The 16,775-nt window shown below is 43.2% G+C and overlaps 1 protein-coding gene across 1 annotated transcript in view; it reads left to right on the top strand.

Moving 5' to 3' along the window:
* nhsa (Nance-Horan syndrome a (congenital cataracts and dental anomalies)) overlaps positions 1–16,775 on the top strand; it is a 470,910-nt gene that overhangs the window by 418,413 nt on the left and 35,722 nt on the right. The window contains exon 4 of the mRNA XM_070893952.1: positions 4,339–4,401. Coding sequence (XP_070750053.1) covers positions 4,339–4,401 — 63 coding nt within the window. The remainder of the gene's footprint in view (positions 1–4,338; positions 4,402–16,775) is intronic.

Consider the following 16,775-nt stretch of genomic DNA (forward strand, 5'->3'; position numbering starts at 1 on the left):
CAAGAAGGTGATTAATTCTGGCCCAGACATAGCATAGATTGCGTCTTCGAGCACTGCACTATCTTAATCATGAAGAAGATTGTGCAGTTCCCTATTCTGCTTGTTAGGCTCCAGTTTGCTAACAGTTTATTAATTGAAAAGTTTGTGCAGAAAGGATAATGATGTCAATGCAGTAGCAGTGCAGTTATTCCATGTATCAGCACCGGGTTAGTGGTCAGAGGAAAACCACGACCCAGTGCTTCTGACTCACACACTATTTCTGTTTCATCAATACTCTAATTGAAGTACATGATCTGCACTTGTCAGTACTGATTATTTTTTTTGTTGGGAGCCATCTATCCCAAATATAAACGATTCGGAATCAATTTCTAAACCCTAATCTACAGAATAAGTCTGCATAGCTGTGAAAGTTTCCTAGAACTTTCCTTTCTTAAGCAAGCTCTGCAGATTCACAGCGTGGGGATTAGTGAGCCGATTTGCATTCATTGGTATCTTAGCTCGATGAGTTCATGCAAAGAATATAGTGGTGGTGGCAGGCAACAGGGAGTCTAAAGGCAGCAATTGCCAACAAATCGTTTAGGATCTTTTATCAGTTCCGTGGGGCTGTTAGTGCACAGACATTTATTATTGTTCTGCAGGCATTGCAAGACATTTCCTTGGCACGCCAGATTCTGGCAGATTTCCTTGGTCCTCCACACTAATTAATTAACTGTTGGTTCCTAGGCAAATTAGAACAGCTATTCATTAAAGTGCTGTATTACACATATAACAGATATAAAACTTATTAATCGCTCCTATGTTATCATGACTGATTTTCATACAGTCATTTGCAATTCTTTCATTGCTGGAGTAATATTCCGAAAGATCTTCTGTCCAGACTTTTTGCTAGCTGTGGTATTGATACGGAATCAACATTCTCTGCAAATCCCATCCATCACTCTCTGGGTTTCTCTTTGAATCCCGCCTTTCCCTTGGCAGTGCTGTGCTTGGTGATTTAATGTCTGTAGGTTTGAATGGCACTTTGCCATCTACTATTGCAAAGCATCCTGTTGAAGACCAGACACGACCGTGGTAGCCATGGTAGTGTGTGTCAGCCTTCCAAGTATTTCCACGTGATTTTGGTGTGGAAAACTGCATTTGGGTCTATACTGATACGTATATATGGAGCAGAGAATGAGTTAAACATAATCAGCAAAAGGTGATGGCTAGCTCTTCTATTGTGCACTCATAAACAAGTCATTATACAAAGTCTTTTTTAGAAGTGCATCTTTTAGAACTATTAAAATGTGATTTTGGTGTTGCAAAACCATCACTTCAGTCAATAGCCACAACAAACCAGCTAATTTTAACAAAGCATTAGAGATGAGTATCAGGCAGGGAGCAACACTTAGGGCTCAATTTTCCCCAGTGACTTGTGCCGTTTTTTTGGTGCAGGCTGCTTTTTTTGGCTTAAGTTAAAAAATCACAGTTTTCCTGATCAATTTGCACCAGCGTAACTCAGTTAGTTCCGATTTTTTTAGGTTCATTTTTTTTTCAGCCAAAGGTGGCGTAACCTGCCACCCGCGCCAATTCTGGCCATGGTTCACTTGAATTTGCAGATTATTTGTATGCAGAAACAGTTACTTGCGAATAGCTGTAATCTATTGGAGAAGTTTATTTCTGGCAGGATAAATATTATGAAGTAAGGATGGGAATATAAAGAGTCTTCGGAGGGTTCATTTAGTGACACTTTTGATTTGGGGTAATTGGATTTGAAGAAATTGCAAAAATCTATTCTGCATTGATTTAATTTCGTCAGGGGCAAATCAATTAGTGATTCAAATACATATGTGTTTCTATGGCTCCCACATAATATTGAGCTAATGTCCCATGCGATCACATAAAAAAAATGATTGCTGGGCCTGTGCTTGTCTGAATTTAGCTTTGTCGTAGCTGGTATGTGTCTGAACTCTAATCGCATTACCATGTCCTTTCCTTTCACCCCATTTCACCTACCTTCCGCATAGTCCCATGGTTAACAATAACATGGTGCAGAATGTAACATACTTGGGAAGATGAAACCAACATTCTTGGGGCTATTTTGTAACAGCGGTTTAGAATTATAAAGAACAGTTGGACTTGAATAAATGACATTGGTTCAGTTGATGGCAACCAGGACACTGGAGAACTTCTGTTTTTTATTCACTTACTGTCGCTGTGGGGGAAGTAAAAGGAATTTGATACGCAAAGCAGCTCCAATGAATCGAGCAGAAGTACTTTGCAAATGTCTTCAGACACTTATCAGCCTCGTGTGGAAGCCCCTCAGCCTGATTTTCTGTTCTGTAGACACAGGTTCATATTCTGGGCATTGAGATGCCTATACGACTGAAGTAACTACACCAGTCTAATTTTACCATTTATGCAATAAATGAGGCAACTCTAAATAGTGTTACATCGGCAGTTTCACTAGAGTTGATGCTACTGGTCCGATGATATTCAAGGTGGAGGACACCTCAAGTAAAGAGTATATCATCCACATGCAAAGCCACGATCATTCCAAAGACCACTCGGATCAATGGCTCAGCTTCTAGCTCATTACTGACAATAACTTACTTGTCCAACAAAAGTCCCTTTCTTGCAAAAACTTTAACCCTATCTCCATTGCACTTAGGGGTCGATTTTAACTCCCAGTAGATAACTGCGGGAATCTGGTTAATTTCTTGCTAGCCTGCAGCAGAATGAGGCCTTGACGATTGTAACTGCTGGGCCTCATTAACATGTCACCGGCCAGCCTCCTGCTAGGAACAAGGGAGGTGGGGGGGATGTGAGCGGGAAGCGGCTACCGGTTGTGGAAAATCGGCCGGCACGCGGCTAAGTGTGGGAGTACAGTGGTTCCGGGGTGTCCTGCAGTAGGGAAGGGAGTCATTTACCACAACGAAGGGCTAAACTTCTCTGTGGGTCCCGGAGAAGCGCTACCTGCCAGGTTCGGACAGGAGACGGATAGAGCCCCTGCCTATGAGGCCCAGAAGATAAAATCTCTTGGACCTCAGGCTGCGGAGCGAAGAATGGTTTCCCGTCTACCCCAGGCCCCATTCGCATGACTCCTGCCTGGAGTTAAAATCGGGACTATAAAATTTGGATTGTCTGTGAGAATAGTTGTACATTGAGTGCCATCCATATGTGTAACTAAGTACATTTGTAAACTTGCAGAACTAGAAGCAAATTTAGCTCCCGTTACAGAAAGGTATGAGAAATAATGAACTTCAACATGTGGAGCTTGGCTACTGGAACTACTAACCCCATTCATACATGTTTCACAAAAAATTACAATAGATTAATTAGACAGATATACCTAAGTTTGGGTTTCATTTCGATCTGTATCTCTAACCTGTAGGGCATCTTCTCTTCCCACAGTGCTGCAGGTTTCACGCACACATTTTGAATACAGTAATAACTGCCAACTTAAATTTCTTTCATTGGATTTTCATCCCGCATCGTACAATTTTAAAATCAGTGTAACATTTTGGGTCACTAACCACTATTTAGCATTTTTACCCATGAGGGTGAGGGGAGGGGGGATTCGCATTTTGGTGGATGCATCAGTGGAATGCATGAGTGTTAAATAAACTGTTTTTCCCTTCCTTCCCTGTAATGTATTTGCTTCATGGGTTCTTTGCTTAAGAATTCATAGCAACACATTGCTATTAAGAACTAGTTGGTTTATTAACAAAGGTTTACCAATCACACTACACATTACCAGTTCATCCACTAGGCTCACAACCAATTGCCTCATTGTGGATGACCTTGACCCAACTGCCTGGGGTTTTATTGAGTCCTGTGAGCATCACGTGACTGGCTAAGCCACTCACAAAGCAACAGCTCTCCAAGCCTGTGAGCATACTCACAGGTGCATACATTACACTGCCTAACCTAATCCAACTCAATTCAACCTAAGTCTTCAACCAGGGGATGATCCTAATCCTGTTATTGTGCACTGCTGTCTAATGTACACATAAAACTTCAATGTATGCGGTTGTTAGTACTGTGTGATCTACAATGTACGGCTCAAAAAATTGTACATTTTGCACAATTCAATAACTTAATCATAAAAAAATGGATTATTTCAGAATGTGCTGTGTAGTACAAATTGTTCTGGAGTCATAGCTGTTGAAACAACTTTAAAATCAATGTGAGTTTTTCTCATTGATCTATCTGTATTGTTTCACATGGATTTGTGATTGTATTGAATTGCTTCAGTTCTTTCAGATGTTCATTCTTATTTTGTTTTTCATATTTGATAAGGTATTTGTGTTTATTTTGGTTCTAATATTTCATTGCCATGTTTTGTGTTGTTTGTAGTTTCACAGCACTCGCTCATCCTCCCCCACTGAATGTTGCCAAATGACCCCATGGAGTAGAAAGGTACTGGACGACATTTTGCTCTCTGCCAGTCCTTACTCTGCAGCTTATAGTGCTGTCCTTAACCTTAACAACAATCAATCTTCTCTTACATCTTCTGAATTCTACTTTTTAAATGCTCATTTGCCTAAGTAATGTGTATTATTTAAATTGCTATGTCAGCATCACATTTTAACCTAAGACTTTCTTCTATCTTAAAATTTCACTTAAGCCCAGAAATGACCATTAGTGATATCAGCGGGCAAAGGCTTAATGTGTTGACACAGCATTCCTCTGTTGTGTTTTTTGAATGCAGCCATTAGTTTTGAATGGGTTAATGCCTCTGCTGAAGTTGGGAACAGAAATTATAAGCATTCATCCACTGATATCAACAGTCATTTCAAGGTTTTAAATTATTTTAATTTTGCAGAGAATTTATAAAGATGGTTCTCATATATATAAAAAATATCTAAACATACACACACATATGTATTTGCAAAATACTATGGCCTATATTTTCTGCGTGGTGTAGGATTCTTTATGTGAAAGATACAATGTGTAAGCTGGCGAGGAAATCGGATACATTTTGTACATGAGCTGTGCGATGGGTTTTCAATCCCTGAACGTAATGTGAAGTACTGTGGGACTAAATAACAAAAAGCATCCAGGATGAAACATGCTGGTTAACGACAGGCTGACTGATTGTTAATGTCAGGAATGTGCTTGTTGAAGATTTTTGCACCAAAACAGTTGCTGCTTTTTCCTTGAAATAAGAGCAATGCAAAGAGGGAGATGTTTCCATCTACTTAGACCTGCTGTTCATTTGTGAACAAAGGTGGAACTGCAAGTCTCAGGGGCTTCTCTCACTTTAGCACGTCACTGTAACACGATCACTGACAGTCTTTAGCTAGCAACTGTCCTCTACCCTACTACCAACCCGCATGATCACTGTGCAGGTCACCCCACCATGATAGCCACCCCTCCCCCCGCCGCCCCACTGGACCCGTGATAATAGACCGTGTTATCCCACACACTGTAACAATACAGTTACAGCTCAGACCGTGTTACCCCACACATTGTAACGATACAGTTACAGCTCAGACTGTGCTATCCCACACATTGTAACAATGGAGTTACAGCTCAGACCGTGTTACCCTGTACACTGAAATTATGACATTACAGCTCAGACCATGTTACCCCGTACACTGAAATTATGACGTTACAGCTCAGATAGCAGCTGTAACTTAAGGGAAGAATGTCTGCTTCAGCATTCCCAGCAAATGCCGGGAGATGTATTACGAACTTTGTACAACCAGCTTGTGAGTTTTGTGTCCATTAAAATTAATGGGTGGAAATCACTGCTGGTATTTCTCTTGATAGGTGCCACCAAATTGAATGGGAAGCACAGACGTGCAAAATCTCCCATTCAATTTGTTGTGTGTTAGAGTCGCGGATAGCTCCCTTTCCTTCATATACTTCTGAAACACGTATCTCTCATTTAGGGAGATCCAATCTATTAAAGAATGATTAATGTCTCAGCTGTCAGTCCAAGAATAAGTCAATCATTCATATTAGAAACTGCTGCTGGTGATATTAGCAGATAATTGCTGAAGCCATTCATATCGTACTCCTCTGTATGTGAACCTGCATTTTAATAGAATTACTCTCCACTAAAATGCCATAAGATTGGACTAATATCTCCTTTGGACTGAGACCTTGTGGTCTGATACTGAGACCATATGGTCTGATACTGGAACCGTGTCATCTAATACTGGAACCGTGTTGTCTAATAGCTGTCAGACTGGGTCATCCAGCAGGTGGTGAGAGAACCAACATGAGGAAAAAACCTACTTGACCTTGTCCTTAGCAATCTACCTGTCGCAGAGGCACCTGTCCATGGCAATATTGGTAGGAGTGAACACCACATAGTCCTTGTGGAGATGAAGTCCCGTCTTCACTCTGAGGACACCCTCCATTGTGTTGTGTAGTATTACCACTTTGCTAAATGGGATAGATTCAGATCAGATCTAGCAGCTCAAAACTGGGCATCCATGAGACGCTTTGGGACATCAACAGCAACAAAATTGTACTCCACCACAATCTATAACCTCATGGCCCGGCATATCCCTCACTCTACCATTATCATCAAGCCAGGGGACCAATACTGGTTCAATGAGGCATGTAGAAGAGCATGCCAGGAGCAGTGCCAAGCGTACCTAAAAATGAGATGCCAACCTGGGGAAGCTGCAACACAGGACTAAATGCATGCTAAACAGGGGAAGCAGCATGCTATAGACAGAACTAAGCGATCCCACAACCAATGGATCAGATCAAAGCTCTGTAGTCCTGCCACATCCAGTCGTGAATGGGCATGGACAATTAAACACCTAACAGGAGGAGGCGGCTCCATGAACATCCCCATCCTCAATGATGGCAGAGCCCAGCATGTGTGCAAAAAGCAAGGCATTTGCAACCATCTTCAGCCACAAGTGCTGAGTGGATGATCCATCTTGGCCTCCTCCTGGTCTCCACCATCACAGAAGGCAGTCTTTAGCCAATTTGATTCACTCCACGTGATATCAGGAAGTGGCTGAGCGCATTGGATACAACAAAGGCTATGGGCCCCAACAGCATCCCGGCTGTAGTGCTAAATACTTGTGCTCCAGAACTAGCCGCACCTCTAGCCAAGCTGCTCCAGTACAGCTACAACACTGGCAGCTACCTGACAATGTGGAAAATAGTCCAGGTATGTCCTTTCCACAAAAAGTAGGACAAATCCAATCTGGCAAATTACCACTACCATCCACCCCACCCCAGTTCAGCCTACTCTCAATCATCAGCAAACATTGACATCATGGTGTCATCGACGTGTCATCCAGTGGCACTTACCCACCTGCTCACCGATGCTCAGTTTGAGTTGTGCCAGGACTACTCAACTACATTAGAGCTTTGGTCCAAACATAGATAAAAGAGCTGAATTCCAGAGGTGAGGTGAGAGTTACTGCCCTTGATATCAAGGCAGCATTTGACTGGTTGTGGCATCAAGGGGCCCCAGTAAAACTGATGTAAATGGGAATCGGGGGAAAACTCTCCGCTGGCTGGAGCCATAACTAGCAAAAAGGAAGATGGTTGTGGTTGTTGGAGGCCAATCATCTTAGCCCCAGAACATCGCTGCAGGAGTTCCTCGGGGCAGTGTCCTACGCCTAACCATCTTCAGATACTTCATCAATGACCTTCCCTCCATCATCAGGTCATAAGTGGGATGGTTGCACAGTGTTCTGTTCCATTCGCAACTCCTCAGATAATGGAGCAGTCTGTGCCAGCATGCAGCAAGACCTGGATGACATTCAGCCTTGGGTTGATAAGTGACAAGTAACATATGCACCACACAAGTGCCAGACAATGACCATCTCCAACAAGAGAGAATATCCCTTGACATTCAATGGCTTAACCATCACCGATTCCCCCACCATCGACATCCTGGTGGTCACCATTGACAAGAAACTTAACGGGACCAGCCACATAAATACTGTGGCAACAGAAACGGGACAGAGGCTGGGTATTCTGTGGCGAGCGACTACCCTCCCGACTCCCCAAAGCCTTTCCACCAGCTATAAGGTACAAGTCAGGAGCGTGAAGGAATACTCTCTACTTGTCTGGATGAGTGCAGCTCCAACAACACTCGAGAAGCTCGACATCATCCAGGACAAAGCAGCCCACTTGATTGGCACCTTATCACCACCTTAAACATTCACTTCCTCCACCACCGGCGCACCATGGCTGCAGTGTGTACCATCTACAAGATGCTCTGCAGCAACTCACCAAAGCGTCTTCGACAACATTTCCCAAATCCATGACCTCTACCTCTACACGTGCTCTCATTAGTTCTGTTGATAAGTGCACTGTGGAACTGAACCATTTAAATCAGGAAGGACCCAAATTCAAACCATGTTCCCTGCTGAATTAGATCTCAGCCAGAGTGGCAGTAAGGGAATTATAATTGGTTCTACCCCCCAGGGCAGGGTTTTGTGTACTTCCAGGCACCAACAGGAGACATGTCCCAGACCAGCCAGTATATAGTTCAAATATGTCAAGTTCAACAGCGGCATGCAGCACCAGTGGAAGGGCCAACCCAATTTTACCATTCACATGGCATTCCCTGATTTCAAGGTATTGTTGATCTCTCACTTCATCAGTTCTGTGTCGGGACACAATCGATGATCACACTCACATCACCAGTACTCTGTAGACAGGCAATGTCCTCCATTTTAACAATGGCTCTCTCAGGGTACAGTGTGACCACTGGCAAAAAATTATGCTAGTTCATGCTCATTTTCAGGCGTTCCTGGACAGAACTTGAGGGAAGCAAAAGTTCCCCAAGTGCTCAAGGGGGAAACAGAATCTAAGGTTGACCTTTTGGGAAGCATCGTTTACCCATTCCAAACATGGCTGATACTTCTGCAGAACCCCGAGACCATATAAGAAAGAGCCGACATCAATGTAAGAGCACATTTTTGGCCTCCCAAGACTCTTCCGGTGTTTGGACTAGTCTGGTAGTATCTTGCAATATCAGCAGGAGCTAGGTCATAGAAAAAGTTAGCGTGTTCCATGCTGCATAATATTGGCATTGAAAGACGCACACCCGTGATTGCCAAGAACAGCTGCAGGAAGGCAGCTCCCAGAAAGAGGATGAAAGGGAATATGAATCCCCTGCAGCACATCAGCCAGTAGCCAAAGCTGAACAGATGTCATGGGTATTAAGCAACATGTTTTTCTCTTGATGCCTGCACACACTTTCTGCAAATAGGACAGAATGCTGAGCGTTGAACGTACATTTGAACTAAAATTACCATTTTTGGGGGTGCATGATTAAGTGCTGCTTTTGTTTTAATAATAATTAGATAATTCTGGCTACAGACTTTGAGGTGTTTACTGTTTCCTTTTGTAAATGTAAGAGTACATGTGTAATATGTTTAACATGGCATGCTGCTGTGCTGCCTCCATGCACTTTGTGAACTAGTGCACCAAGATCTTTTCCATGTATTGCTCCTTCCTAAGCAACACCTACAAGGAAAAGGTGTAGAGAACTCTTGTAGTTGTACTGCAAACAGGAATAGCCCATCTAATTTCATCAGTGGGGGCAGGCTGGGATGCTTCTCCCAGCACTGGCCCCGAGATCCTTGCTGGCAAGTGACTTGCAGTGAATCGAGAACCAGCATGAGATCTCTGCGCCCCTCCAGCCTCTTGCGCATCCCCAATTTTTATCGGCCCATCATTGGCAGTCGTGCCTTCAGCTGCCTAGACCCCAAGCTCTGGAATTCCCTCCCTAAACCTCTTCGCCTCTCTACCTTTCCCTTCTTTTAAGGCTCTCCTTAAACCCTACCTCTTTGACCAAACTTTTGGTCATCTGTCCGAATATCTCCTTATGAGGCTCAGTGTCAATTTTTGTTTGATTATGCTCATGTGAAGCACCTTAAGATGTTTTACTACATTAAGGGTGCTATATAAATGCAAGTTATTATTATTATTATACTTATGCATCCTTACTAATATTAGAGGCTGAGTTCTGATGGTAGTCACTGACATCTCTATTGCAGTGTTACAAGGCCTCTGAATTCCTTCCTGATAGCCGCCCCAAGTTTGCTACCACGCACATCATAGAATGAATCATAGAATCATAGAATGGTCACAGCACGGAAGAAGGCCATTCGGCCCGTCGAGTCTCAGCAAGAGCACCTCAGCTTGTCCCACTACCCCACCCTTTCCCTGTCCCCCACCCTTTCCCCATAGCGCTGCAAATGTTTTCTTTCAGGTACTTATCCAACTCCCTTTTGAAAGCAGTGATTGAGTCTGCCAAACCACCCTTTCAGGCAGTGCATTCCAGATCCCAACCACTCTCTGCATAAAAAAGTTTTTTCTTAATTTTCCTTTGGTTTCATTGCCAATCACCTTAAATCCATGCCCTCTGGTTCTCGACCGTTCCGCCAATGGGAACAGCTTCTCTCTATCTACTCTGTCCAGACCCCTCATGATTTTGAACACCTCTATCAAATCTCCTCTCAATCTTTTCTGCTCTAAGGAGAACAATCCCAGCTTCTCCAGTCTATCCACGTAACTGAAGTCTCTCATCCCTGGAATCATTCTTGTAAATCTTTTCTGCACCTTCTCTAAAGCCTTTACATCCTTCCTAAAGTGTGGTCCCCAGATTTGGACACAATACTCCAGTTGAGGCCGAACCAGTGTTTTATAAAGGTTCATCATAATTCCCATGGTTTTGTACTCTATGCCTCTATTCATGAAGCCCAGGATCCCGTATGTTTTTTTAACCGCTTTCTCAACCTGCCCTGCCACCTTCAATGATTTGTGCACATATACCCCTAGGTCCTTCCGTTCACGCACCATCTTCAGGATTGTTCCCTTTAGTTTATATTTCCTCTCCTCGTTCTTCCTACCAAAATGTATCACTTCACACTTTCCTGCGTTAAATTTCATCTGCCACGTGTCTGCCCATTCCACCAGCCTATCTATGCCTTCTTCAAGTCTATCAATGTCCTCCTCACTGGTTACTATACTTCCAAGTTTTGTGTCATCTGCAAATTTTGAAATTGTGCGCAATACACCCACATCCAAGTCATTAATATATATCATGTAAATATATCACCAAACCTATCCTTTGATATGTTTTGGACAGTGGTCCTAGAATTCACCAACGAAAACATTGATGTTTCAACTGAATTCACTACTTGCATTCCCTGCAGATGCCACGGATACTGTTCAATGGTCGTGTACAGAGCGGATACTGTTCAATGACTGTGTACAGAGTGGATACTGCTCAATGGCCGTGTACAGAGTGGATACTGTTCAATGGTCGTGTACAGAGCGGATACTGTTCAATGACTGTGTACAGAGCGGATACTGTTCAATGACTGTGTACAGAGCGGATACTGCTCAATGGCCGTGTACAGAGCGGATACTGTTCAATGACTGTGTACAGAGTGGATACTGTTCAATGACTGTGTACAGAGCGGATACTGCTCAATGGCCGTGTACAGAGTGGATACTGTTCAATGGCAGTGTACAGAGCGGATACTGCTCAATGGCAGTGTACAGAGCGGATACTGCTCAATGGCCGTGTACAGAGTGGATACTGTTCAATGGCAGTGTACAGAGCGGATACTGCTCAATGGCAGTGTACAGAGCGGATACTGTTCAATGGCAGTGTACAGAGCGGATACTGCTCAGTGGCAGTGTACAGAGCGGATACTGCTCAATGGCCGTGTACAGAGTGGATACTGTTCAATGGCAGTGTACAGAGCGGATACTGCTCAATGGCCGTGTACAGAGCGGATACTGTTCAATGGCAGTGTACAGAGTGGATACTGTGTACAGAGCGGATACTGCTCAATGGCAGTGTACAGAGCGGATACTGCTCAATGGCAGTGTACAGAGCGGATACTGCTCAATGGCCGTGTACAGAGCGGATACTGCTCAATGGCCGTGTACAGAGCGGATACTGTTCAATGGCAGTGTACAGAGCGGATACTGCTCAGTGGCAGTGTACAGAGCGGATACTGCTCAATGGCCGTGTACAGAGTGGATACTGTTCAATGGTCGTGTACAGAGCGGATACTGTTCAATGACTGTGTACAGAGCGGATACTGTTCAATGACTGTGTACAGAGCGGATACTGTTCAATGACTGTATACAGAGCGGATACTGCTCAGTGGCAGTATACAGAGCGGATACTGCTCAATGGCAGTGTACAGAGTGGATACTGCTCAATGACAGTATATAGAGTGGATACTGCTCAATGGCCGTGTACAGAGTGGATACTGCTCAGTGGCAGTGTACAGAGCGGATACTGTTCAATGGCAGTGTACAGAGCGGATACTGTTCAATGGCAGTGTACAGAGCGGATACTGCTCAGTGGCAGTGTACAGAGCGGATACTGCTCAATGGCCGTGTACAGAGCGGATACTGTTCAATGGCAGTGTACAGAGCGGATACTGTTCAGTGGCAGTGTACAGAGCGGATACTGCTCAGTGGCAGTGTACAGAGCGGATACTGCTCAATGGCCGTGTACAGAGCGGATACTGTTCAATGGCAGTGTACACAGCGGATACTGCTCAATGGCAGTGTACAGAGCGGTTACTGCTCAGTGGCAGTGTACAGAGCGGATACTGCTCAATGGCAGTGTACAGAGTGGATACTGCTTAATGGCAGTGTACAGAGCGGACACTGCTCAGTGGCAGTATACAGAGCAGATACTGCTCAGTGGCAGTGTACAGAGCGGATACTGCTCAGTGGCAGTATACAGAGCGGATACTGCTCTGTGGCAGTGTACAGAGCAGGCTGAGCCAGCTGCTTTAACCAGGGGTACAGTTCTCCACTCTATCCAGATTAGCCTGCTGTATGCTATAAAGGAAATAACTTGCTCACCAGTTCATACTGAAATTAAAGAAATTGTGGTCCCCAGCACTAAAAACTGCTACCGTGATCACTTTTCTTTCTTAACCTATTTTGCCTGTCATTCACTCCCCTTTCTTTCTTGATCTCCCGTTTTCTCTACTTCTTTAGGTTATCACAGGCTGTGGGATTTTTTTTTTAAGAGTTTCTCTTGCACAGAATTCATAAGGTTATAAAAAAGGCAGTGGTGGTAAAAATCTGGCAAATTTTGTACCCTAACAGTTTAAAACAGTTTCAGACTTGCAAGCTTCAAAGTACAAAGATTTAACAGTCTTCTGAAACACAGATATGGTGATCTGAATGGTCTCCTCTGTGCTGTCATACTCTACGGGGGTCATTTTAACCGATTCCATCGGGTTGGTTCGTGTTGGATGCCCGTTTTACCCCCGCTCAATTGTACTCACCATTGCCTTGAATAGACAGTAAAGTTGGGCGGGTGTAAGTCGGGAGTCCGACCTGAATCCGCCCATTTCCCAGCTGGCTAGTTAAGATAGTTCTCCCAGATTGTAATGGATTATGCTAGTTTGTTGCATCACCAGATTAGAAATTTTTTTTTTTTAATTTGCACATATAAATCTGCACCTCAAAGAGGGAATATGGTGTTGAGATAGAGGTTCAGCAATGATCATATTGAATGGCAGGTGCAGGCTCGAAGGACCGAATGGCCTACCGCTGCTCCTATTTTCTATATATAACTGGACATATATTAGAAGGCTCAAACATTAAATTCCAGTTTCATACAAATTTCCAATTTGAAATTTTGACCCCTTTTGATTCTCGCAGGCATATTACTGAAGAGGTAATGTCAGTGGCAGTGCTTCAAACTCTGCCCTCTTTTATAACAGCACAACGTGACAAAATAGAGCAAGACAAAAAATTTGCCAAGATCTGCAATGTGCCAAAATATAAATTACATTTGCAAAAATTAAATAGAATTCAACCCTGAATATTTGCAAATGCCAGTCATATAGGGATTTTTTTTTCTTTTTTCTTTTCTTTTTTTTCTCTTCTGGAGATGGTGAGTCCTGCTTGGATACAATTCCCTGGGTGCAGCAACTCTCTGGTATCTCAACCAAGTGGTCATTAACAACAGCAAAATGCTGCAGTCATTGGCAATCTGAAATGTAAACAGAAAATGCTGGAAATACTTAACGGGTCAGGCAGCATCTGTGGAGAGAGAAACAGAGTTAACGTTTCAGATCAATGACCTTTCATCGGAACTGGAAGAAGTTAGAGATTTAACAGCTTTTAAGCAAGTACAGAACCAAGGAAAAGGTGGGCAGGGAGGAATTAACAAAGGGAAAGGTCTGTGATAAAGATTTATGGGAAAGGTCGCCTGAAGAAAAAAGTGTTTGAAGACCAAGATCTCAAACCCGGCACCAAGCTCATGGTCTACAAAGCAGTAGTGATTCCCGCCCTCCTTTATGCTTCAGAGCCATGGACAATGTACAGTAGGCACATCAAAGCACTAGAGAAGTACCACCATTGCTGCCTCTGCAAAATCCTGCAAATCCTGGCAGGATAGGCATACTAACGTCAGTGTTCTCTCTCAAGCCAACATCCCCATCATCGAAGCATTGGCCATGCTCAGTCAGCTCTGATGGGCAGGCCACGTAGTCCGCATGCCTGATACAAGACTCCTGAAACAGGCACTCTACTCTGAGCCCTGTCATGGCAGGCGAGTCCCAGGAGAGCAGAGAAAACGTTTCAAGGACGCCTTCAAAGCCTCCTTGAAAAAAAGTACCATCCCCACCGATTCTTGGGAAACCCTTGCCCAAGACCGCTCAAAGTGGAGGAGAAGCATTCAGGGAGGCGCCAAACACTTTGAGTCTCTTCGCCGGGAGCACGCGAAAATCAAGTACAAACAGTGGAAGGAGCGTACGACAAACCAAGCACCCCACCCACCTGTCCCTCCAACCACCTTCTGCCCACCTGTGACAGAGGCTGTACATCCCGCATTGGACTCATCAGCCACCTTAGAACTCATGTTCGTGTGGAAGCAAGTCATCCTCAACTCCAAGGGACTGCCTAAGAAGAAGGATAGGGTAGAGAGCATGAGTGATTAAATGACAAAAGGTATGATGGTGCAAGACAAAAGGAAAGGGTGATGGGACAAGTAAAGAAGGAGGTGCAAATGGTTACAGTAGAACCTTTACTAGCACTTGCATAACAACATAACGAAAGAAACAGTGTATCTGGTCATTATCACATTGCTGTTTGTGGGAGCTTACTTGTGAACAAATTGGCTGCCGCGTTTCCCACATTGCAACAGTGACTACACTCCAAAAGTACTTCATTGGCTGTAAAGCGTTTTCAGACGTCTGGTGGTTGTGAAAGGCGCTATATAATTCCAAGTCTTTCTTCTTTCTTTCTTTCTTGCTGTCTAGGAGCACGAGCGGTGGTTATGATCTAAAGTTGTTGAACTCATTGTTGAGTCTGGAAGGTTGTAACGTGTCTAATAGAAAAATGAGTTGATGTTCCTCAAGCTTGCTTTGAGTTTCATTGGAACAAAGTAGGAGGCCAAGGACAGAGAGGTCAGAGTGGTCATCCTTTACAGGTGGATTTTGACTGTTTTTTCCCACCTCTCCAACCGAGGGTTCCTGCAGCTGATTGTAGTAGCCCCACTACCACTGCAACTGAGATCAGCTCATTCAGCATAGGCCAGGGATCAATCCTACGATCTTCCTGGCTACATTACTCAGTAACACGTCCTGTGGCACTTTTATTGTCTGTGCCAATCAGAGGAATTCCTCTGCAGATTTTTATAAAAAGTAATTTCTAATCTGTACATTGGCCATTTTAAGTAGTCATATGACTCACTGAACTCAACGAGAATTGGTTATGATTCTGCTCATATGTGCCCTGTTTATAACTGTTTGAAAGGAATTGAATTCATATTTCTTTTACAGCAACTCTGGAACAATAGTAGTAATATATAATAATCAAATATTGCTATGCTTGTGGCCTGTAACGGTGAGTATTACCTTTTGGGTTACAGAAGTGACCAGATGTGTATTTATAATTATCGTACTTTCAAGTTCAGACAAAAAGGATTAAATGTCACCACTTCTGCGCTGAGGATTACATTGTTTTCACTTCATTATATATCTATTGGGTTATATTCAACAAACTTCAAATAGATCGCATCTGTTTGGCAAGAACTCAATGAATAACCATTTCTGTTTGAAATCATCAAGTCTTTCATTCATGATTAGTATGGGTTTTGCACATTCCTAAAAGAACACCAGTAATTTGGTACACTTTTGAAAGATCTCCTTCCTCTCGCTCTCTGTTTCTCCACATACATGAACATATGCTTTCTGGAATAGAGATTCTTGCTGCATTGCAGATCAGACCAAGTCTTAAACCAGTCTTCAGTACTGGAAGGAAACATCTAGAAAATGTTTTCACTCATTACCTCAAATCTTCAACAACTCACTTCCTGAATTCAGCATAAAAATGGAAGATTGTTAAAAAGTGATGAGACAAATTCTCTTGCAAGAAATTACTTATAGTATCGAAGACAAGAAAAAGTGGAGGCACAATTTATACATATGAAACTGAATTTCTTGATGGAGCGAGAATTATACATGATGAACCGTCTTCATTGCTGTGATGGAAACCTTCCAGAATGCTTAAACTCACAGTGCCTCAAGCTTTGTTTAGCTTTCTGCTGGATTTCAATAGTATTCGGAAAAAAGTGTGGAGAAACACTTCCGGCAGTGAATTCAAATGTCTCAAAAGAATTTCTATACAGCATTGAAGGCTGAAACAGGACAAAAACTTAATTCATCACATATATAAGCATACATTTTCCAAATTATGAAATACATTGTCAGTTTTTCATAGCTGCACACAATGATAACGTCTGAACAATATGCTCAAAATGTTGAACAGGTAGACCTTACTTTTAACTTAAGATTTGATGACGA

Source organism: Pristiophorus japonicus, chromosome 11 (assembly GCF_044704955.1).
Source record: "Pristiophorus japonicus isolate sPriJap1 chromosome 11, sPriJap1.hap1, whole genome shotgun sequence".
Taxonomy (NCBI): domain Eukaryota; kingdom Metazoa; phylum Chordata; class Chondrichthyes; family Pristiophoridae; genus Pristiophorus; species Pristiophorus japonicus.